Source organism: Thrips palmi, unplaced genomic scaffold (genome assembly GCF_012932325.1).
Source record: "Thrips palmi isolate BJ-2018 unplaced genomic scaffold, TpBJ-2018v1 HiC_scaffold_6, whole genome shotgun sequence".
NCBI lineage: Eukaryota > Metazoa > Arthropoda > Insecta > Thysanoptera > Thripidae > Thrips > Thrips palmi.
In genome coordinates this window covers 8,674,880-8,699,370 of record NW_023144633.1, presented here as the reverse complement: position 1 = coordinate 8,699,370, position 24,491 = coordinate 8,674,880, and the positions used below count along the sequence as shown (strand labels likewise).

At 43.2% G+C, this 24,491-nt stretch overlaps 2 protein-coding genes across 7 annotated transcripts; both read right to left on the bottom strand.

Moving 5' to 3' along the window:
• Positions 1-3,066: 3,066 nt before the first annotated feature.
• On the bottom strand, positions 3,067-7,703 carry LOC117651625. 6 transcript variants are annotated; one of them, XM_034395800.1, is made up of 3 exons: positions 7,568-7,703; positions 6,589-6,685; positions 3,067-4,527 (listed from the first exon to the last, which is right to left on the bottom strand). In XM_034395800.1, the coding sequence occupies exons 2-3, from the start codon at positions 6,622-6,624 to the stop codon at positions 3,157-3,159; spliced, it is 1,407 nt and encodes a 468-aa protein (XP_034251691.1). In that variant the 5' UTR covers positions 6,625-6,685; positions 7,568-7,703; the 3' UTR covers positions 3,067-3,156. The 6 variants fall into 6 exon arrangements, with proteins under 6 accessions (XP_034251691.1, XP_034251697.1, XP_034251693.1 ...); XM_034395806.1 differs by having other exon boundaries at positions 6,589-6,681; positions 7,568-7,597; XM_034395802.1 differs by lacking the exon at positions 7,568-7,703 and adding an exon at positions 7,080-7,379.
• A 3,551-nt stretch (positions 7,704-11,254) lies between these two features.
• LOC117651847 lies at positions 11,255-18,776 on the bottom strand. Its single transcript, XM_034396275.1, has 7 exons — positions 18,769-18,776; positions 18,561-18,631; positions 17,779-17,838; positions 15,836-16,010; positions 14,502-14,827; positions 12,285-12,481; positions 11,255-11,537 (listed from the first exon to the last, which is right to left on the bottom strand). Exons 3-7 carry the CDS (start codon positions 17,829-17,831, stop codon positions 11,458-11,460), a joined length of 831 nt encoding a protein of 276 aa, XP_034252166.1. The 5' UTR covers positions 17,832-17,838; positions 18,561-18,631; positions 18,769-18,776; the 3' UTR covers positions 11,255-11,457.
• Between the last annotated feature and the right edge of the window lie 5,715 nt (positions 18,777-24,491).

Genomic DNA, 24,491 nt, shown 5'->3' with positions numbered 1-24,491 from the left:
GGAATATGGTTGAAATCTTAGCGATAAATTTTGAGAAAATTGCCGTCAAAATCACTGTTTCCATAGCAAAGCTCGACTCGTCAACGAAAAGGGAAGAGAGAGGGGGGAGCCGAGCCAAACCCAACCAATAGCATGGCTCCTTTTCGCTTGTGTACAGGTTACCCCAAAAACGGTCGCTTCTTTGAAAAAGGACGTTCGAATAAAAAACTTTCCGCGACCGTGATAGAACAGATGTAACAATAGCACAAGAGGGTTTTTTGGACGCAGTCTTTTCATTGGCACTGCCTGATGAAAATTTTTAATGGGAATGTCTTTGCTCATGCGCGGAACATTACACAGTCATACCAACATGGAAACCTACACTCATTGTGAGTTTTGTGTTTGTTTCATTTTCAATGTGTATTTTCTACCACAAAATTAATCTGGTTAAATTATGACATTATATCTGAATATATTTTGAGGACACATGTTGAAGAAAAGATTCAAAAATATTGAAAAAATAGAACAATTTTTTCATTTATCAACTCTTTACTGAATCAATAAAACAAAATTATATTTCTTAGCTCTGTCTTAGCTCTAGTTTTTGTTTGATGTTTCTTTTCATTCAGTTAGCACGATGACCACATCGCTCCACCTCGCGACTTTCAGTGCTCATGTTCCTCGAACAAGACTCACCTGCGATTCGAAACCATCCCTACTGAGTTTATAAAGTTTGTCAAACCAACCGTCGTGGTGTTATTACGTTGTGAATGAGAACTATTACACAGAATTGAAGAAAACATGACTAGAGAACCGCCTTTTGAAACAAGCCAAACAATTCAACGTCAGCAACAATGGCGGGGCAGTTTTAATGCGCGACTACTCGTGTTTTCGGCTTCGCTATTTTCGCAAGGGCGCAGTTGCCGAGAAGATTGTTGCCAACCCGCGAAAATTAATTTACTGCCTCCTTTCCCCCACGAACATTTTAATAATGATTGACTTCAAAGATGTTCCAGTGTGGAATACATTAGCATTGGAATTTTTCGAATTTTACGGCATTTTGATTTCTTTTTGTTGCCAAGTTTAAATTTTGACGGGTGGCACATCGACCACATTGGTACCCTTGCCATTCGTACCTAAACCACCCCCTATCCCTTTTACACAACTTTTTTCCTTTCTCCACACTCCTACACAATAACTATATTGACTTCGTGACTCCTAGGATTTCTTGAAATCGTATTTTTATCAATAGAAGTAGGCAGAATTTCCTCTCGTTTTCCTTCTCTCTTTTTCTTTCCCTTTCTCTTCCTTTTACCTTCCACTTCCTACCTCCCCCCCCCCGCCCTTCTTCCTCCTCACCTCCCTCTTTTATGAAATTACGGTGGTGCGGCCGAGCAGCAGCGCCGCAGAGCCGGGCTAGCATAAGCAGTAGCCCTAGCGGCACAGGCACCTCCAGCCCGGCTCCATGCAGCGCAGGCCCTACAGGCGGCCCACAGAGAAACCCGAAAACGTGGCCAATATACCCTAAAGTAAAACGTGACCCAGGCTTCTCATAATAGCCTACGTGCAATGCTAACATCCCAAATCATAAAAATTTAAAATATTTCGGATAGGAACCGACCCATAGAGCTTCCAGTTCCGTCGGAAAAGGAAAAATTAATTAGACGAAAATTTTGTGAAAAGTTAGCAAAAATTGCTTTATTTAGGCGTTGTTTAAGACCTGTTTGCACCTTCCCAGATAGAAAGCGACTTGTACCATTGAAAGTCCGTTTCTTCCTGAACAATTTTGTGTAGCAAAAAGTCTGTAGCCACAAAGGTCGCCTCAAAAAGTCGATTTAAGTAAGACATTGCATTAATTTCATATCGACAAGATATATTGAATTGACTATAACTAACGTTATCGGCGGTTTCCGGTGAAACGGTTTGCGGGAGCAGCGATGTTAAAGGGCTATACTCAAGGCAGTGTTGTCAATTTAGGGGTTTTACTAGAAACTATACTTTTTATAATATGCTTTTAGTGATAATCAAACACTTAAGCTCGCAGCAAATGTCCTGGAACGCCTTCTAAAAGCATGCCTCACATCAAAACAAGCGAAAGTAAACTCGAGTAGAGTCAAATTTTAAGGTCGTCCGGAATTGCCCCATAGGTCGTCCGGAATTACCCCAGCCTGGGGTAATTCCGGACACGTGCAAGGTTTTTGTTAGGCGCCTAGATCTCCCTAACCGTGCTGAGATTTGGATTTCATATATGTCATTTTGAAGGTAAAGGTCCATACTTTACTCTCCTGTTATAACATTTGACCCAAGAAGCAAATTCAAGCTCAAAGAGGAAAAAGAAAAAAAGTGTCCGGAATTACCCCACTCTCCCTTACTAGGAGTGCTCCCAGCTCAAAACCACCGCCGTATTTAGAATCAGCACGGTCTGTTTACCCCATGAACGAATCCCGGTAGCGAAAAAGTAAGGGGGCTGAGTGTGCGAGTGGAAGTTGTGTGTGAAAACGGTGGGTTGTAACAATTGATGTAATTTCCGTATGCCGCTCTCGCTCCTCTCCTGTTGGGTTTTGAAAGTCATCCTACACGTGAAAAGAGACGTCTTGACGTCAAACAAGTGTGCCAAACTAATGGCATATTTCTGAGGCGATGGGCATTTGCAGTGAGCCAGAAACATCTGTTTGTAATTTCCGCCAAGCGTAATTTCCGTCATTTTTTTCAGTAAATTCCGTCATATTTTATAGGGGGAGAAAACGAAAGTCAACTTGTAGCTCGCCCACGCTCAGAGTGTCTTCCTGGGGTTCCATTGATGCCATCTAGGCAAAATTCCGGCCGAACAAGCAAGATTGATTATGTGACTTTCTGAGGTGGCTAAAACGGCCTCTACGCACGGAATCGCCCTCATATGGAAGATCGGGCAAGCCGGAGGCAGGCAGGCGGTCCTCCGCTGCACCCGGCGACGGATTGGGGAGGGATTAGTTGCCAGGTCTCGTTTGCTCCGACCTATCTTACATATGACCTTACCCCCCTCCCCCGCTATTACGCTTATGAACGCGTATTAATTCTATCATCTTCTTTTTAAAAAAAAAACTCAAATTAACCAAAGTGTTTGAAAACGTTTTTATTCACTTCAAGAGAGCGACAGATCGACACTGACATTAGGGCGGCATCTTCACTTCCTTTTCATTATGAGAGGTCAGGGTTTGACTCCGAGTAAGTGCGGTCGCTGGGCTGGAACGCCTGGTAACAGTCAACCGGGCACCCGCCTCTCCTGCAGTGGGACGACAAGGCAACCCGAACATCGCGACGAAGTCGCACATGGCAGCTCCTGCGACACCACGAGCAAGACTTGCAAGACTTGAGGTCCATGTCTTCATCGTGCGCCTTGAGACGGAGATGCAGCTGTGGGTTTCCCACCAGCAAGTCCTGGACGAAGGGGTCGTGCAGCGTCTCATGGAGGCATTTAAACTTTTCACCAGTAACATCGGCCAACACAAGCACGGTGAGTTTGGGTGAAGAGATGGGGCTGATGACTTGAAGGAGGTCGTACGGTAGCTCATCGATTACGGCTATGAGGGAGTTCAGGGAGACGAACTCCTGTAGCACAGAGGCCAGAGTGTCGAAGACGTTGCTCTCATCGTCCAAATCTTGAAACCACGGGTAGATGTGAAGTTTCTCCAGATGTGGAGCCGAAGGTGAGTTTGCCAGAGCCAGCAGCGGAGCAGTGTCGTGTGAGACGGCCCCGAGCTTCACCATCCGCAGGTGCGGCGCCTTCGAGAGAAACTCTACGGCACCTGGATCGAAGCCATCGTACCACTGGTCGTTGGCTTCCAGCTCAACAGAGTTCAGGTTAGGCAATGCAGCCAATTTAGACAGACCATCATCCTGGAAGCAACGCAGTGAGCGCAACCTGGATAAACTGGCTAGAGACCTCCAAGGGAGTTCAAAATATTCGCGGAACTGAAGATCAACATTTTCCAGAGTCGCCGAGTGCGTGCTGAGCAGGAGCTGCAGGAAGGCATCCCTGGAAGATGAAGTGTAGCTCAGCTTTGATAAGGACGGCTGCACATTGAGTTTACTCCACTCTCTCTCCGGTAGCTCTCCTTTGAGATCTATACTCAGATCCTGAAGTCCGGTGAAGGAACACACCTGCTTTAAGAGCCGTCTACTTGTCCTGGTGAGAGGGCCTCTTACTTCTAAGCTGAGCTTCTTCAACCTCAACCCACTGGAGACGGTGGAGAATCTCGACAGCAAAGCTGAGGCCAAGGCGGCTGACTCCTTTCCCACCACGAGTAATTTAAGCTCAGAGACGGTGCAGGCGGTGGCAACGAGGGGTTCCAGAGCCTCTATGGGCACTTCACCGATGGTCCCGATGCAGGGCGCGACGGCCAACGCGGCGCGCAGCACGCCCTTGCTCTCCACTGTAGCCGCCCGCCACAGGTGGCGATGCAGGCAGAGGTCCCGCAGGCGGCGACACGCCACGCGGCACACGAAGAGGTCCCGCGTGGGCAGGAACGCCAGCACGGCCAGCAGCGCGTCGTCAGGCAGGGACAGCAGCTGCGGGCAGAGACAGGGAACTGTCATTCAAACCGCAATACTCATTGTTATACAGGGTGTTGGCCAAACTTCGGGAGGGGGTAGAACACCTCAAAATTGGACTTTTTGTGTCCACACTCTCATTGCAGGAACGTGACATCACGTTGAAACGACACGTTCACGTTTGTTTAAATGTGAAAAAGCAGATTTTTGGCCAATTCGCTTCCAAATGAATGTGACACAATGCTCAAACGATGTCACGTTCCTGGAATGAGAGTGTAATGGATGCATTTCCGGAAACGCACCATTTCAAAGATGCAGGCACTCCGATTTTTTTTTCGGTTACTTATTTGACACAACGGGAGTGGGTCCAGAAAAAGTTTCTTTTTCAACTATCTCATTGTAATTAGAACCTTCTGAAACGCCTTTTTAACATGGTGCCTCAAAACTTTTCTTTTACATGGAAAAACGTTTCAAGGCACTATGTTAAAAGGGCGTATTATGAGGTGCTGATTACAATGAGATGGTTGAAAAAAAAATTCTGGGCCCACTTATGTTGCGTCAAGTAATTAACCCCAACTTGAAATCTCTATAAAGTCAAAAATTTTGAATTTTTTTGGACGAAACCGTATTATTGACAAAACTGTTATGAACTGTGCAAATAACTGCAAAAAAACTGTCCAAAAAACTGTGAAGGTCCTAAAAAACTACTACGTTTTCGGCAGTTACACTATGAAAATTTGTTGTCACTTTATGACAAAAACATGGATGACATTTTCATCACATTGAAATGATGACAATCTCGTCACAAATTGATGACATTTTCATCAAAGCTCCTATACTTATTGCATGGGCGTGACAACAATGTCATTAATTGACTTGATGACATCCTTGTAAGGAAAATGAGCCTTGAAATTGTCATCAAGTGACGACTAATTTTCACAGTGTAGAGCACAGTTAAAGTACAGTTAAGTGTACTTAAACTGTATTTTAACCGCACTCGCACTGCAGCCGGTCATCCGCAGTTAGACTGTGGCCGATGCATACTTCATTCAAGAAACAAAATAGCACACTTGTGAACACTTTCAGAACAATTGATCCACACTACAACTACCCTCCTTATTCACTTCAAAGCCTAGTGTGACGTCAGTTCCTTGGTACAATTCAGACTGCAGATTCTCCCGCGCGGGAAAGCATTCAATTTTAAGCGAATAAAGGGGAATTTAGAGTCAAAAACTCTAGACGGAGACCATAATACAGTCGTTAAAATAAATTATTGAGAAAGCCTTTTCGCCAATGTTCTGGTTTCTGTCAAGTTGTAGACTTCAAATTTAACCCAATACGCTTACAATTGAATATATATCGGCATACATTGACTCAACAGCCGAAGATGGCTAAATGAGACGAACTCCTGGAGGACGGAGGCCAGAATGCTGAAGACTGGTCACTCTTTGAGTAATAGCATGCGATAGTGCGCGTTGCCTTAAGTAAGCCGAAATTCCCTGATTTTATATAACATTGAGATGTTTTCAGGGGTTTGAGCAAAATCTCGATTATTTCAAGTTTTGAGGCATAGTAGGCCGTAATTACGGCATTGTAATAGCAAAATAGGGTACTCCAATGAATCTTGAAACGGAAGAACAAAAGGAAGCTATTAATACAGCTCCTGCGCACCGGAGGGGTGAATCACTAGCGTACTCATGTGTACATAGTGGCCCGTACTCAGTGAACTCACAAGATTAGAACAAAAGCAAAATTCGCTCATTTATTAACGATTTGGCGCTGTGTGCCGTCACTGTGAAAATTTGAGTCGTCACTTGACGACAATTTCAAGGCTAATTTTCCTTACAAGGATGTCACCAAGTCAATTGATGACATTGTTGTCACGCCCATGCAATAAGTATAGGAGCTTTGATGAAAATGTCATCAATTTGTGACGAGATAATCGTCATCTCAAAGTGATGAACATGTCATCCACGTTTTTGTCACAAAGTGACAACAAATTTTCACAGTGGTCTTAACCGCTAAATAAAGCAAAACAAACGTTTAAATGTGTACGCCAAGGCGAAGGCAAGTACTTACCGATATCTCCGGCTTGGCCATCGCTTCACTATCCATCGCCACAGATGAACGACGAGGGACCAGGTTCCCGACAGCTCGATCCAGAACAGGGAACTACCTGCACGACATGCGAACACTACAGTGCGCTGAAGATGAGCCAACCACTACGCTGTTCTTCGGAAGAGGATTCACACTAATAAACGATCACTGTAAAAAGATTCCGTACTTTTGTACAGAAATGGTACGGAACGTTCCGTACTTGCTCCATATGAACCCATGTAAATGGGTATGGAAAAAAAGTACGGAACGTTCCGTAGTTGGCAAGTACGGACGGTTCAGGCAAATTTTTGACCAGACATGTTCCGTACTTTTTACTCACAGTGACGGAATCGTTGGCCCCACCACACTACAAACTAAAGTGTGCACTCGGTATGCATCTGTAAAGTCATACATCAAAGCACTCACCCACAGATGAATGGTATCTGTGGACGTAAACCAGAAACCGTTTTTACCGTGTAATCTTCTGAAGGTGTGTAGCTAACCAAGTATGCATTTAGAGATGTGTTCTCCACCAAGTCAGCATCAGTACTTGTGCACTCAAACGAGTATGCATCCCTTAGTGCGTACTTGCAAGTACGTACTGTAAATGCATACTGAGTTCACAATGCAGTTTGCAGAGCCCAAGAGGAAGTGCAACAGAATAGATCATTCTAGCCGTAGCCTTTCGAAGAAGAGGAAGATCAAAACCGGAAGCCGGACAAAAAGGGAGGAGGTAGCAAGCCCGGTGAGAGGGAACAGTGATGACAAATATTTTCATTTCCTTGTCAAAAAGAATTCCGAAGCGACGGAAGTGCTTTTGGAGGAGATGCGCTGCGGAAAACTCTAAAACTAATCCCAGCACATAAGTATGTAGGGTAATATTGACGCCACTTCCGGTATTGTTCTTTCCTCCAGATCTCCGATCGGCGAGGACTAGACTGATCTATCCCCTCAGACTTACGGGAAATTAAGTCTGCACTTCCAGCAAAAGCGAGCTAGAAGCCTTCTAGGGACATCTCATGGCGGACCGAGTTAGCCATTTCGTTTTCCTTCACGTTAGTAGGGAATTCTTATCGTCACCGATCGTGAAACATGATGAAGAACAATGAAGAACAGAACCGGAAGTGGCGGCGGCAACGTAACCTCGCACTGCGAAGCTCGCAGTCTTCTACGATTATTCAAGTTCCATAGTTTCCCGAAGATTCTCTGCTCTAGGGCACTTTACGTCTAATTTAAACACTTTTTAATAACGGAAGTAACATGTTCATCAACATTTCACCTACACTGGTAGAACTCAAGCTTGAAGAAAAGCGTATCAAGCGTAATAGAACTACGCCCGGCTTCAGGCGTAGTTCTCCATTTCGCCCTTCTCCCGCTTTTAGATAGGCTTGAATGAAGCATACAACTACGCTCCAGTTTTACCAGTGTACACGGGGCTCGCTAGAATACTACTCAGTTTCTTCCCAGCTCCCGGTTGTTTTGTATTCCTCCTCTTGTTCTTCGATCGGTGACGACTAGATTGCGTTACGTAATCAGATCAAGTAGGATGTACTCAGTTTGGGTTACCAGATTAAAAGTAAGAGCTAAGAAAGCTTCTGCGCATGCGCAGAAGCGGTTTGGTTCTAACTTTTCTTCGGTCCAGATGCAATACCTTGTGTCGGAGAAGGCTCTGGCCCGGGAAGAAGAATTAAAACGGATGTCCGAAATAACTGGTTCTTTGAGAAATATGCGGCCGTCTGCACACAAAATGTAATGGGACTTTTTTTGTCCCACGAATGATGCAATTTTAAGCACATCCGGTGGTGATGCAATTTTGTGTCCGCCAGGCGGGACAAATTGTCTGGTGAAAGTTCAAGTTGCTGCTGGCGCCGGACAAAATGTGTCACCAGTCGGGAACAAAATTGTATCAGCGTCGGATGTGCTTGAAATTGCATGAACCGTGGGACAAAAAAAGTCCCATGACATTTAGTGTGTGTTTATTGTGGCACGTGTCATTTCTCACGTTTCTAGTTCCCTCCTTCCGGGCCAGAACTTCAATGAAGCACCCATTAGAAAAGTGCCCCGTGGACGTAACGCAACAGACGCTGTCTATGTGAGAAAAACAGGGTTTTTGACAAAGGTTGTCCAAATCAAACCAAACTTTGGTTTTGGGTTCTCCTCGATCCAAAGACATGTGAAAAAAAAAATGAAGTTTTTTTCGACAAGTTATGTCGAAATAGGATTTTTTTTTATTTAACTCAAATGACGCGGCAATTGATTTTGAAAAAAAATATTTTTTCAAAGACCAACTAACAAGGAACGTTTTGAGTTGTGTCCCATGTCTTGGTCTTGCTTAGTTTAGTTGATATGTACCATTTTACGTTAAGTGTTTTTCTCATTTTTACCCAAAAAATTCAAAAACTGCCCCTTTGCCTATCAATTTGATCAAAACTAGTGTCAAACTGAAGATATTGTAACTTTGTGAACCTCCTTGCAGACCAAAAACACTATTTGGCTCCCCAACTTAATACAGTGTGTCCCAGGATACCATAACAGGTCATTAAAGTTACTGTAAAATGGAAAAAATGTGTAGTACCATTTTCCAAAGTAGTTGTGGCATCAGGATTGAATTTTGGTTTCTAGTTGCTCACTATCAGATGAACTTAAACCTAAATGTAAAGCGCCCAACTCCCTTAAGTTTGTGAGCTTTTGTAAGTTTACGTAACAAATTTAGTCGTTGGCCCAAATTCTCCTCAATAAAGTTGTCGAGACCTTAATTTTTCTAATGACAAGTTCTTTATTGATTTCCCTATTTGATGCTAAAAGCTCCTGTCTTTTTTTATAAAAGCAGTTCATCCTTCACAAGTAGAAAAAAAATTATCTTGTTTCACTGATAAATAGTTGAACTGCTCTACTGCTCTAGCAATAGCCTGTTAGATGACCTGTCATGGTGTTCTGCGACACACTGTGTTAAGTTGGGGAGCCAATTCGAGCCAATTAGTGTGTTTGGTCTGCAAGGAGGCTTACGAAGTTAAAATAAACGCAGTATTAAAGACGTAGCTTTGTCCCATTTTTATGAAATTCTAAGTTCACAAAGCAACCGCCGTAACAATTGGGGATTATCGTTGTTATTGGATTATATTCATCTTTCAGACGAGCTCTTCAGCTTCCACCACTCAAACCCTGCGAAATTGAGCGTGTTCAGGGCATACCTACTCTCTCTGGCGTGACGTTTGTATGTCCAAAATTACCCCGAATAGTAACTTTTTTTTTAGTTTTCATCCCATATGAACCATACTTTTTCACCCAGGTGATTGAAAATTTGACACAGTATGCTCTAAACATGATCGAATCGATAAACAATCACCATGAATCGGCCATGAACAGTTTCGGCTTGCCAGTCAATGTTTTTACGCGTAAAGCAAATTTAGGTATAAATGGTTGAATACAAAAACCACTCTTTCTCCTCAAGTTTGCCCCTGATTCGGCCTCCGGGTGAGTGATCAGATGGTTTTGAGTGTGGCCGATGCGATGCGCGCAACGGGACAAGCCTCCAAGTTGGCCGTTAGCTGGGAGCATCATCGTCATGCACTCTAAATGTCTTACAATGAAATTTCACCTATGTTATTCGTATGTTACAGTGAATTCGGCGCAAGCATAATACGAAGCAATATTTCTTCGTAATACGAATCTTTTTAGCTTTTTCATCTTATAAGATACAAAGAAAAACCTTCGTAATACGAAGAAAAACCACCTTCGTATTATGCTTGCGCCACTTCCTTCGTAATATGTGGAATTTCTTCGTAAGACATCTAGAGTGTGCTTCCGGGCAGAGTTGTCCGAAATTACACCGAGTGTCCGAAATTACCCCGTTTCACGGTACATGGAGCAACTTTTCACGATTTCGCACTTTTGTACCCTTGTGTTCTACAAACTGAAGTGTCGACAAAGCATGCTTCAGGTTGAAGCATGCCCGCAAGTACTGATGCTCAGTTTTACGTCCAAAAGGTAGGGGACTTCAGCACTCTAAAAGTCTTTGAAAGAGATTGATCTCACTGAAAATCCAAACGCTATGAGTATAGCGTCAATTGGTGCAATGCATTTGAAGACGTTTTCATTGCACCAACTGGTGCAATGCTTTTGAATTGCACGTGAAGTGCAATGCCTTCCCCTGCATTAGTATAGGGCATTTTCGGGACGCATTGCAAGTGAGGTGGAATATGGTTATGGCATTGCACGTATGGTGCAATATCTCAATGCATTTAACCATGCGTGCTATGCTCATAGCGTTTGGAATCTTAGTGCTGTAGCATACTACGTCGACACTTCATTTTGTAGAGTATAACGCGCACGCGCTGATTACCCGCAGCGGTTTTTAGGGGGTCAAGATCGGGAAATAGTGCAAGTTATATACGAGAAAATACGGTTAAAATATTTTGGATCTATAATACTAATATAAGTAAAACCTCCAGGCTGACTCATACAGAGACCATTTTAAGCCTTTGGTCTTAAAAAGAGGTAAATTTTACGATGAACTTAAGAAAAACGAATCAGCACATGTGCAGCAATTCTTAGAATATATTTTCTTTGAATCAGTATTCTTAAACATCATCGTCGTCCATCATTCTCATCAAAAGGACACTGAGGGGTTAAAAATAAAAGACTGCCATAAATTCGAAAAGTTTGTATGCAGGTTGCCAAGGCCACAATTAGCATCAAACAAGAACTAATTAAAAACTGAATAAAATCTTACAGCCAGATGTGCACAGATGCACTCGCGATAAAATAATACTTGAACATTGGAAGCACATGGAGTAAAAATAATCGTAAAAAACACAGCCACATCGCAATGGGGCAACTAACTCATGAGCACTAATGCGCAGGATCCTTCTTCGTGGCCTTGTTGGTCTCGTTAGGTGAAGACTTCATGGTACCACAACCGGATGAGACGCCTGAAACATACCACAACAAGGGATCATGACTAAGATGCACACTGCTGTGTTGAAAATTTGAAAGGAGACAAATTTTACCCGCAAAGGATTAATTTATGTCAGGCAGTTCCATGTAGGACCTCGCAAGGGCGAAAAGCTTTTTAAAAGTCATTATGGGGACAAAATTGAAGGTTGAAAGAACGTGAGTTTTGAAATACTTTTCGATATAATTTATTAAAGTAAGAGGGTCATTTTCACTGCAGAAGTTGCGTAACACAAGTGGTTAAAATTTTGTTTTAAATTTTTTTTGGCGGAAACTGAGAGGCTGATTGTTTGTTATTATCAGACAAATATGTTGGTGTTGACTCGTATCCTTCACACACACCACAAAAATGGCCGGAATATCAACCACTTTCTTTTCTAAAACTTGTGGAAACGTGTGTATTCCTTGTCGTTCAACAGGAGAAACATCGCCAAAATTTTGCCCAAGGAAGTTGCACGAAATCAAACATGCACTTCGGAAAGTACAAATTTGAACGCGGCAATGCACGATTTTCTGCATACTTGCGCACGAAATCGTGCACTGTCGCGCACAAATTCGTGCGTTATGAAGTGCATTATAGCGCGCAGAAAAACTTGCATAGTAATTTAGTGCGACCGCATGTCTCGTGGGACGCAAAATGTCTCGTGACATTAATTTAGTGTGCACCGCTGCTGCTCCCTTAAAGCGAGCGTAAAAGGAAGTACCGACAACCCGCCTCGCCTCACCTTTGTCCGGGTCAAAGCAGGTCTGCACCTTGACGTCGGTGAAGGGAATGGACACGCTGTCGGTCCGGTGGCAGTACACGCAGGCCGCAGTCCGGGCGTTGGGCACGTGGGTGAACGACAGGCTGTTCAAACCCTCCGGGAGGAGGTACCCCAGCAGCTTGCAGGACCCAGATCGCGTCCGCTTCATTTCGGGTGTTCTGCAAGGTCAAACGTCAAAACACTGTGAAATTTTGTTGTCACTTATGACATAAACGTGGATGATATTTCCATCACTTTCAAATTATGACAATCTCATCACGGATTGATGACATTCTCATCAACGCTCCTATACTAATTGCATGGGCGTGACAACAGTGTCTGTTTTGCTGACATTGTTGTAAGGAAAATTAGCCTTGAAATTGTCATCAAGTGACGGTTCAAATTTTCTCAGTGAAGGGGTCAATTGGCACACTCTCAGACCTCTATGGACTTTTTCCTCTCTTGCCTTGCTTATAACGTTTTTTGAGCGAACGTAAAATGTACTACTTTCTCTTTAACTATGCACAATTTTGATCGTTTTAAAGATAACATTGTCAATAGACCATGTAAAAATTGGAAAGTACATGGCAAATGACAAAAAGTCAGGTTTAATGGATACTAGATACATTACAAAAGCAAGTACATACTGCGTTTGCACAAAAATATTTATGGCAAGAGATTAATAGTCAAGACAAGACTGAGAGTGTGGAATATCACATTCGTACGATCACTCTCAGACTCGTACGCAAGATTTCGTGAGTGATTTGTTTGCTATATGAAGTCAGATGCACCGCCGTAAAATAGACGATCCGGACATCACAGCTTTAAAAGTGTGATGGTACGATCCTGCACATTAAATAATAAAGTAGAATTTTGGACGTGTAACTTGCGCGACTTTGAGCATGGGTGGAATTTGCAGAATATTATTCGTAAACATGTAATAAATGATGCAAATTTGAACACAATTTTTCGCAAAACGTCACATAGGTTTTAAGTCATGCAGCACCACGCACAAACACTGAGAAAATTTGGGGCATCACTTGATGACGATTTCAAGGCTAATTTTCCTTGCAACAATGTCATCAAAACAATTGAGGACGTTGTTGTCAAGCCCATGCAATAAGTATAGGAGCTTTGATGAAAATGTCATCAATTTGAGATGAGATTGTCATAATTTGTAAGTGACGAAAATATCATCCACGTTTTTGTCATAAAGTGACATACACATTCAGCTAGTCGAATGAGAGTGCACGTTCACTCTTAAAAGCCTACGAAGCATTTGCTTCATAACTACAAAGAAAATGAAGACATTGAAGAAACGCTTCGTATTTTGAAGAAATGCTTCGTATTACGAAGGATTCTGATTCATAATACGAAGCATTTCTTCATAGATTTTACAATGCCGTCATTTTCTTCGCATTACGAAGCGACTCTTCGTAGAGTTTTTAAGGGGGGACCCTCGTGAAACTTTCAAGTAGGCTTCAAAATAATCCCAGAAAGTTGAAACTTTGCTTAATTATGAGGTTCATTATGGCGAGTTCCCAAAACAAAATTCAATCCAAAATGTTAAACGGTCTCTGAGAAAAGTGGCTTTTTAGTGTTTTTTGGAGCGTTGGGGAAAAATCTTCCTGCGTCTTTCATTGGGACGGAAAGTCTTGAAAATTTTTTTGGGTTATCCTAAAGATGTGTAGAAGAGATTTTAGTGACGGAATTTTCAAATTCAACTTCTGTCCTGAGATATGAGTTTTCAAATTTCAACACTAAAAAAAAGTGATTTTTTCCCCTTTTTTCAAACTTTAAGGTGTGTTTAAAAAAAAGTAGGACTGATATCAAGATTCCGTCACTAAAATTTGTCGACAAGTCATCAATGAATAGAGCCCATGCAAGACGACTCATGTAGGTGTCAACCAGGAACGCAGGAAGTCTTTCTACGACAAAATTTTTTGTCGACTGAGCAAAGCTGTGAAGTTGAGCGTAGAAACCAACGACAACTGATCTCCATGTTATTTCCTTCCAAATGATAAAGAAACTACCCACTTAGCTTAAAGGTGTTCAACCTGTTAAATTTGAAACCTTCTATGCACATTTTTATCTATGAACTTTGAAAATACTATTTTTGGGAATTTTGGCGATTTTTTCACCAGGGTCCCCCCTTAATGTGTTCAAAAGCCGACTACATTTTAATTTCGAGTGCGTTACCTGCGCACGTGGATGAAGAGGCGCTGCCTGGCCGTGTCGAACAGCACAGCGCCGGGCCGCATCTCCTGGGCGGGCCGCGCGGGGACGAGCGCGACCAGCTGGTCGGGCAGCGGCACGTCGCGGCCGTAGAACATGCCCGACGAGCAGCCCTCCATCTCCAGCTTCACCTTGCTCAGGGCGGCGCACGTAGAGGCCGCCAGGGCCGGGTCCAGGGCCGAGCTGGGCACCGCCAGACTCACCGGCAGGCGGCCCGGAGCCCAGCCCTTGTCGCCTTCCAGCCAGCCGCCATGCAGGATCAGCAGCACGGGGGAGGTCAAGCCTCGAGCCTGGGGCGGGGGGAATGGATGGGGCAACTCTGTCAAAACTGAATTGGAAAATCCCGAGCGGTGCGTTCCGAAACTTCTTGATTACGGAAGCTTCGAAGCCACGATGCACACTAAATGTTTTTGTACAAATTTTGCACGAGACATCACAGTTTTTTGTGCACACGACCATAACGTACAACTTTTGTACAAATTTTGTACAATTTTGTACAAAAAAGGCGAAAAATGTGCAGTTTTTCCTACGAAAATTGTACCAAAATTTCGTGTGCACAAAAACCGGTGATGTCTCGTACAAAATTGTACATAACACAGGGATCCTTAACTAACTTAACATTTAACTAACACTGCTGTCATAACGTAACATAAGACAATGTTCGCTATAGGTTAAGGGTACGGACTTATAAAAGTACTTGCAAAAGTATATTCACACAAATTCGAGACAAAAAAATAACTTACCCTTTTGAAAAGATGTTAGAAGTTAAGGGTAATAACTTTAACTCTTATGATAACGTTATGATGCCCTTATGAGGTAAGCTAAGGATTCCTGACATAACATATAGTGTGTGTCGAAAAAAGAATCTTCAATGGTTCGCGGACGGAACGGGCGAATCCGCTTTCGAAAAAAAAAATGCGCTCCTTCCTCAAAGTTGCACAGAGAATATCGAAAATGCGAAAGGCCAAACCAATGTAAAAAAAAACCAATATATATATAAACAAATCTGGGCAGGCTGTAAGGGTACTTCAAGCCTTAAAATCAAGAAATTTTTCTTCTGAATTATTGAAATAGTTCTCACTAATAATCAAGGTTGAGAGGTCTGCCAGTGACTAAAATTACGTACAATTAAGTACGAGTGTAGTGGGTTTCCACTCAATTCAGCCATGTTTTTTTTTGTCTAGGCGCTCGTCTCACAAGGTGCCTACATACAAGTGTTTTCAACTGAAACCTAACTGAGTTGGAGTGAGTAAAGGCTAAGGTACAGACGAGAATTTCTGATGTGCGAAGCAGCTCACCATCCGTTTCAGCGCACGCTGCAAGCCATCCGCCTTCTTCTGGGCCTTGGCCACTGCGGCCTGCGCCTCTTCCAACCGGCTCTGGATTTTGGGGCGCCCGGCTGCACTGCTCAGGACGTCGGCGGCGTGACTCCAGCACACAGAGGAACTGAGGCACGAAGCGCAGTTCCACCACCTGATGACGGAAACGGGCATCGGTACAAACAAACAAGCGGAAGCTACACCCTGAAAACCTTACACACTGTTGAAGACGGGATTGTAGGATTTACAAAGAGAACTTGTACTAGCAACGTATTTAGAGAACACGAAAGCTTTTAACTCCGACGACAAAATGCTTCGTAAACTTCAAGACCGAGAAACGCATGGACTTCCGATCTAAACGCCTTTTAGTACCTTAGTACGACCAGGGGGTGGCAACAGCCTAGTGCGCGCGTGAAGCTATGCGCGCCGCTCGGGCCGGCAAGGAGCGGCCGGGCGGCTGGGCCGCGCGGCCGAACCAAATTAAACAGAACTTTGCCAAAACTGCATCGAACTGAGTAAACGAGGTCATTTTTAGTTTCATCGCAATCGGAGACCAAAAGTGAAGGCGGCAGAATATATTTTAAAGTTAGCTGCAAAAATCTGCCGCAGCGATTACTCATACTTGCGCCCGCTCGACCAATCAACCAAACTGATGGGATTTACAAATTTTTATAGCTGTCTTTACTCTTGGTCTCCGATTGCGATGAAACTTACAATGGAGCTGTAGAATTGACTGGCCTACAAGGCGGTGTGGTTGGATTTACAATCTGAGAAATAGTTTTCACACATTAAGCTCCACAAAATACTTGAACTGTTATGGCGGTTTTGCAGCGCTTCGGGCCTTTTCGTTTCAATTAGAAGTTTGACCTCCTTTTGCAAATCCAACACAGCAGGGCGATAGAGAATTGAATTCTGGGTTGCTTAGTGAGGTTGACAATGCTGAAAAACCTATTTCAAACTGTGCTTTTAACCTCCAAAGTTGCAAAATACAATTTTGGACCAAAAATGGAAATTAGTTTTTGGATCGGCATTTCTGCTACAGAAGTCGTATTGGCGTTCCAAGTGTACCACGCAACCCGGAAAATAGTGGCCAACAATCGGCTCGCTGTATGTATGGACCTAAAACGAACGGAGATAGCTTTTTTAGTGAAAGGGAAACTTCAAGTCGGCTGTCTGGTGCCGTAAATTTGGTTTTCAAATTGATTTTAGAACTGTTTCACATATCCAAAAGTCCATTCCATTGTCACTCACGGATAGGAAATTTTGCGTAGAATCTAAAAATGACCTCGTTTACTCAGTTCGATGCAGTTTTGACAAAGTTCTGTTTAATTTGGTTCGGCCGCGCGGCCCAGCCGCTCCTTGCCGGCCCGAGCGGCGCGCGTAGCTTCACGTGCGCACTAGGCTGTTGCCACCCCCTGGTACGACGTCGACGACGTCAACGTCCATTAATTTGAAACGCACAGTAGTTGCGGGCCTTGAATAAAAGTCTGACCGTTTCTGTGAGCAACTCAAACGATGACGCACACAGTAAAAACGGTACCTGGTTTCCCCAGGAAGCGTATGGTAGAGGTTTCAGGAGATTCATGGGAAAATCAGGCACCGTTTTTACCGTGCAAGTAGTAAAAACTACCAATATTGCCATTTTGCCTTTCCAGTTTCCCTGACACCACCGAATATTCTAAACTTCGCGGCGAACATGTCAAGTCACTCAAAGAACGGCAAAGCACTGGTGAAAAAACATCACGTGAAAAATCGTAGGCTTCAATCACACAGCAAAAACGGTTCCTGGTTTACCCTGAAAATCTCGTATGTTTTTTCACTAAACGCCACCTGGATAAACCAGGAACCGTTTTTGACGTAGACAGTGGACGAACGTGACACATGATTTTGAACATAACGCGTCAAGCAAGAAGCGAACATACCCTTCATCATTGGAGCGACGCTTCTTCATCGCGGGTTCTCCGTCGGACGCCATTGTACCTGAGAGTGGACAAAGAAGCAAATACAAAGACCGCTCGAAACAGCTGTACACAGATAAACTCCCTCAAAGAACTGCTCGTCATAATACAAAGAAAACGAATGATTCGCAGCCTACGAAGAAAACCGTCTGAAAGGCAAACGATTTTGTTTGAAATACAAAGAAAGAAACCTTTCGCAGGCTGCGAAGAAGTTCTTCGTAGGCTAAGGATTTTCCTTTGAATTACAAACAAAATCGTTTGTGTTACAAACGATTTGTATGAGAAACGATTTCATCCGTAGACTGCGAAGCATTCGTTTTCTTTGAATTACAACGAGCAGTTATTTGTAGAGTTCTAGGTCTGTACATCCATGCTGTCTACTAATCGACCAGCTAAGGCTAGAGTGGGGCACACACACTGACAGCGAAAGAAATTTCCCCGTTACACACTGAATTGTCGGAGGACTTCCTTCAACCTTGAAAGATACAATTTTAAGCTCACCCGTCGGTGACACATTTGTGTGTTTGCTTGGGGGGGGGACACGAATTGTCCCCTATTTACTGCAATTCGCAATTTCATTTGGCAATTCGTATCAGTGGAGTCAACTTCATTAGCATTCACAAACGTGCTGAGAATAGGACAAAGAAACTCCCATGGCTTTTCGTGTGTTGCCGAGTTTCCCGCAAGGAGCATAACGTCCCCACAAGGGCCGCGAATTAAATGAATAAAAGCGGCAGTGAGCTGACCTCTGCAATAGTAACGATACGCCGGACGGAGCCCAAAATAACAGCGCTAAAATGAGGCCCGTGCCCGTCTCCTGAAACCGCGGATATGGAGATGAAAGTAAGCGTTGCAAGTCGATATCAGTAAGAAATCTACTAAACATCCCGAATACCACATCCACCATCATCATCAAAAAAAAACTTGGTTTAGACAAAGAGACAACATGCTTACGCTGTGCCCTACACTCTAAATGTCTTACAATGAAATTTGACCTATGTTATTCGTATGTTACAATGAATTCGGCGCAAGCATAATACGAAGCAATATTCCTTCGTAATACGAATCTTTTTAGCTTTTTCATTGTAAGATACAAAGAAAACCTTCGTAAAACGAGAAAAACCACCTTCGTATTATGCTTGCGCCATTTCCTTCGTAATATGGGAAATTTCTTCGTAAGACATTAAAAGTGTACGTAGCATCAGGTAGAGACGCCATTTAACTGAAAAATCAAGAACTGGAAAATATTAACGAAGGTATCAAAAGATGTTCTACAAAGAAATCAGTTTTGAAAACAGCTGTTTGTAATTCTCCTTGCTCTACACCCGCCAACAACTAGAGTACCCGAGTGAAGATCAAGTCGCAAAAATATGCAACCGGTTCAGAAAATTGAAATTTTCTGAATCCAATCAGCTTGAATTCGGGTCATCAATACAGTACGCCAGCCACTGTAAAAAAATGTCCTGTCAATACCGTTACATTATTACAGCTTTACTTCGTAAGGTCAATTTCGATTTACTGTGATCTGCTCACGCGATTCACTGTGATCTTGTTCGCGGTGTTCACTGTGAACTGGTCCACAGTAAACTCTATGAGTTTGACGCCGCTGAGCTCCGAAGTACTGCAAATCAGGCTCCAATTCTCGGCGTTTACTGCGGCCAGATCACAGTGAACACTGTGACCGAGATCACAGTGAACGCCGTGAACTACACTCTAAATGTCTTACAATGAAATTTGACCTATGTTATTCGTATGTTACAGTGAATTCGGCGCAAGCATAATACGAAGCACCATTCCTTCGTAATACGAATCTTTTTAGCTTTTTCATTGTAAGATACAAAGAAAAACCTTCGTAATACGAAGAAAAACCACCTTCGTATTATGCTTGCGCCATTTCCTTCGTATTATGGGAAATTTCTTCGTAAGACATTTAGAGTGTAGTTCACAGAAACGCCGTGAATTGCATATTGCATAACAGCAAACATTGATAATAAATTAACGGCATTGACAGGACATTTTTTGTAAAGTGTATGTTAAATGTTATGTTAACACTGTTATCCAAGTTGCGATACTTTCAACACAAAAACGTGCGATGGTATCCAAAATGCGATTCCCAAGAATCATTCCTCCTGAGATGCAATGACTTCTGTATCACACAAAATTCTGCAATGATCATCGCAACTTTCTGCAATGAAAATCGGAATTATTGCAATAAACTGCGATGATGGCAACACAAAATCTGTTATTACAGTTTTCTGCGATGATCATTGCAAAATTCTGCAATACTGTAGCTCATTACACCTTTAGGCAATGATCATCACAGAAATTGCCATGAAATTTGTATTGCGCAGAAAGTGCGGTCTGCATCACAAGTTGACTAACAGTGAAGTTGGGGGTCCCTGGATAAAATTGCATCTACAGCCTCCTCTCTGATATATTCAAATCTGGCAACGCTATCTTTTTCCTAACTGAGTAGGTAATTCTTTGATGTGAGGAGAGTTTGTGAGAAACGACTGGAAGTTTGCGTATACCTCCGTAACTAGAAAGTAATAGGGGTTGGGGCCCCCAACTTTACGAATAAATTCATCTAATAGTGATTTGAATTAGAACTTGCTGCGACAAATATTTCGTAGACTTGCTAGTTTCACTTTACAGTACCCTTAATTTACTCGAAAATTGTCTCCTACCACCTCAGTTTACGGTCCAGTCCACTTAATGTGTACCAAAAGTGCATCGGCCAATAGAGTCCAGCACGAGCCTCCACGTAGAACTCCGCTCAACGCACTGACCGCAAGCTTGCCAGCCCGATGCGCGTACCAAGGGGAACCGGTGGTCACGCACAGTGTGCGTTCTCCGCGGTGGTCGCGTGCGGGCGCCGGGCGGCGCGGTCAATCCTTTATGCAGCCCGCCAGCACACGCGCGCTGCATTCGTAACCACGCGTCGCATCCTGTCCGCCGCACCTCGCCGGGCCGGAGGAAAGCGCCGTCAGCCCATACTGCAGTAACTCGCTGTGGCACGACCGCTGAGGACTGTTCGTAGGGTTCCCGCAGAGTGGTTCACGACAGCACTGCAAAGCCAGTGGTAAACTTTACTAGCCACACATTTGGCAATCCGTTTTAAATGCCAAAATTTGGCAAGCTTTGTTCAGTTCAATCTACGTAAACTTGTCAAATTTTGGCAAGCTGAGGAGTATTTCTAGGCCAAGCTTGCCAATTTTTGGCATTCAAAACGACTTGCTAAATTTGTGGCAAGTAAACTTACCACCGGCTGTGCAGTGGGCAGGTGTTACGTCACATGGCCACCGAGCACCTGACCGCCTGCTACACCAGTTGGGGTGAGGTGTCGGCGCTCTCCCCTCTGAGAATCAAAGAGTGTATCCAGTAGTATAAAAGTTTGGGTGAGGTATACTTTATAACTCAAATTCGCGGGTGTAAATTTCACCGAATGTTGAAGAACTTCTTCAAATTTCACTTGTTTACACATTAATTAGAGTTGTTTTCCCTTGCTCTTATGTCAAATCGAGGGATCCTGTTCAAAAGATGTTATCTGGGCGTTCACTCTCATTCCAGGAACGTGACATCACGTTCGTTTGAGCATTGTGTCACGTTCGTTTGAATGTGAAGAAGCTGATTTTTGGCCAACTCACACCCAAACGAATGTGACACAATGCTCAAACGAACGTGACAATTTGTCACGTTCGTTTCAACGTGATGTCACGTTCCTGGAATGAGAGTGTTCTTCTCGAGAGAATCTTATCTTGAACGCATGCGAATTTCACTCATTGTGATCATTCGGGACGGATACGAGAGTGAGCGGATTATATTTTTACATGCACTATTGGTTTCTTTGATCTTTCATCTGCAGATTAAAGTGAAGTAAAGCGCAAATTATATTGATTTGTAGCTGTATCAAATGATCAAACTAAGTGAATTTCGCCTCCTGTGAACCTCCTTCATCCAGGTCTGCCTTCTCTGTTGCGCACCCGCGGGGGCGGATGGATATCGCATCGTCGCCGAAGTGCAACTTAATTGGTGTTGGACATAATTTGCTGCTCTACTGGACGGTGCTCCCTAACGGCCATCAACAATTGCGACGGATTTCGAAGTCCGTCGTCACAACCCTGGAACTGATAACCGAGTGAGGCGAGTGCACCCTGCGAGCTGAACGGGTGAATCTACAGAGTTATTCATTCACTTCATTCAACCGTAGAACTACGCTGAAAGACTTCATGCCCTTCTAGGACTTCTAGGACCGCACTTCAGGACTAATCCATCCTTGCGTTTAAATAGAGTGCATCAAACAAGACTGGAAGTGTAGTGATTTGACTGCATCGACATGAAAAGGGAACCTGAAAGTGTTGTGAACTTCGATTGCCGTTATTTGAGAACTTTGAATGCTGCCATTTTCTTGCCGGAGAAGGTAGAGTTATCAGTGTGCTGTGAAGAATCACCATGGTTAAAATGTGAAAGAAGAAGTCGTGGTCCTCGATTCCAGTTTGTCAGCGGTGAACAGTGCCCGTACGTGATCTACACTGGTAAAACCAAAGCGTAGTATTACCCACTGTTTTCAAGCGTAATCAGTTTACGCTTGAAATGAAGCGTTAAAGGCTCATGCGCAAAGATTTCCCCTATCTAAATGCATGGGGGAGTTTCCAGAGTATGCTTGATTTCAAGCGTAACGTCTTCAAGCGTAACTTTATGCTTGTCTCAAGCATAGAGTTACGCTTTAGTTTTACCAGTGTACTTAGAAAAAGACAAATCAGGGATCCTTAACTTACCTCATAAGGGCATCGTAATGTTATGATAAGAGTTAAAGTTATTACCCTTAACTTCTAACATCTTTTCATAAGGGCGGGTTATTTTTTTTATGTCTCGAATTTGTGTGGATATACTTTTGCAAGTACACTCTCATTCCAGGAACGTGACATCACGTTGAAACGAACGTGACAAAGTGTCACGTTCGTTTGAGCATTGTGCGAGGGGTGAATCACTGGTGTACTCATGTGTACAAATTCGCCCGTACTCAGTGTACTCACAAGTTTAAATTTAGCAAAATTCGCTAGTTTAAAGTAAGATTTGGTGTTGCGTGTTGTCTAAAACACTAATAAAAGCCTTTACACGTATATAAATGTGAAATTTACGAGTTTTCTAAGGTGTACTCACCCGTACTCATGTACTCATGTGTACACCAGAACGCTGAGTGATTCACCCCTCGGCATTGTGTCACGTTCGTTTGAATGTGAACAAGCTGATTTTTGGCCAATTCACACCCAAACGAATGTGACACAATGCTCAAACGAACGTGACATTTTGTCACGTTCGTTTCAACGTGATGTCACGTTCCTGGAATGAGAGTGTACTTTCATAAGTCCGTACCCTTAACCTTTAGCGATCATTGTCTTATGTTACGTTATGAAAGCAGTGTTAGTTAAATGTTAAGTTAAGGATCTCTGAGACAAATATATGCATCGTTGACTTTATGTGGCGTCAATGTACACATGAGGCGCGGGGCGCAATGCAGACCTACAAGAATTCCTGGCAATATATTTTACCAAGAAAAAAAAATTTGTACTTCTTACAACAATTGTTGTTCGAAGTTCAATGGCACCCGCATGACGAGTGCAGCCAAGTCCAGGCCTCATTGTTCGTTGTACAATTCTCGTTGTACTTTGTACAATCCTCGCTGTACTTTTTTACAGTTTTCGTTCTACTTTTGTCTTGCTATTCACACTTCTCTTGCAGTGTGTGCCTTCAGGCTTTTCGTTTCTGCGACTTGTTGCGAAGCAATGTAACCTTGAAGTTGGAATTAAGTAAGTGGCCTCTATTTCATTACACAATTTGCTGGGCGCCGATGTGATCGGTATTCAAATCATGAGTTCTGTCCACAAAACGACTGATTTTGGTGTAAAATAAGAAGAAACTTTTCTATGAAAATCACAGCAGTTTCATGAGCCACTTATCTTTCATGTTGCGTTTGATCCTTATGTTGGACAAAATACAATTCTTAGCTCTTATCGTTACCATTAATAGCATTTCCCGAATAAGTTTTTGATGTATTCCGATGTATGCTACTAAGGAGTAGGCCCGAGTAGGCCAGAGAATCACACTTCAAGTCGTCAGTCCGCGTTAGATTATGTTAGATTTTTGATGAAAATTTAATTTGGAACTGCGCGGCTGACCTTTATTTGGTGACGTGCGATGCTTGCAATGCTTTTTTACTTTAGCAACTTTAGTTACGAAAAACTAGGTGAAACATCTTTTTTCAAGCGACCGCATGAGTAACACTCCAAATCCAGTGGCAAGTTTCCTCGCCACTGGAGTGGCGTCTTTTCCAAAGCGCCAAAATATGGCGTTGTCATCCCTGGTTTCCGGATTCCATGCCAAATTTTGGCGTTCCTCAGAGAGCGCCAAAATTTGGCGTTCCATTCCCCAGAGCACCACAGACCAGAACGCCAAAAATTGGCGCTGCAAAAGAAATGCAATAATTTGGGTTGGAAAGCAATACCCATTCACAGAAAAATAAATGTGCATACAATAGTTTTCAGTGCTTAGGATCCCCAGTTCAAATCACAGCAATTATACTATGAAAACTAGAACTGGACCAGTAAAATACAAGACCTGCATCTGTATTTTCAGGTTACGTGTCAATGCCGCTGACCAACTATTGAATCACTTTG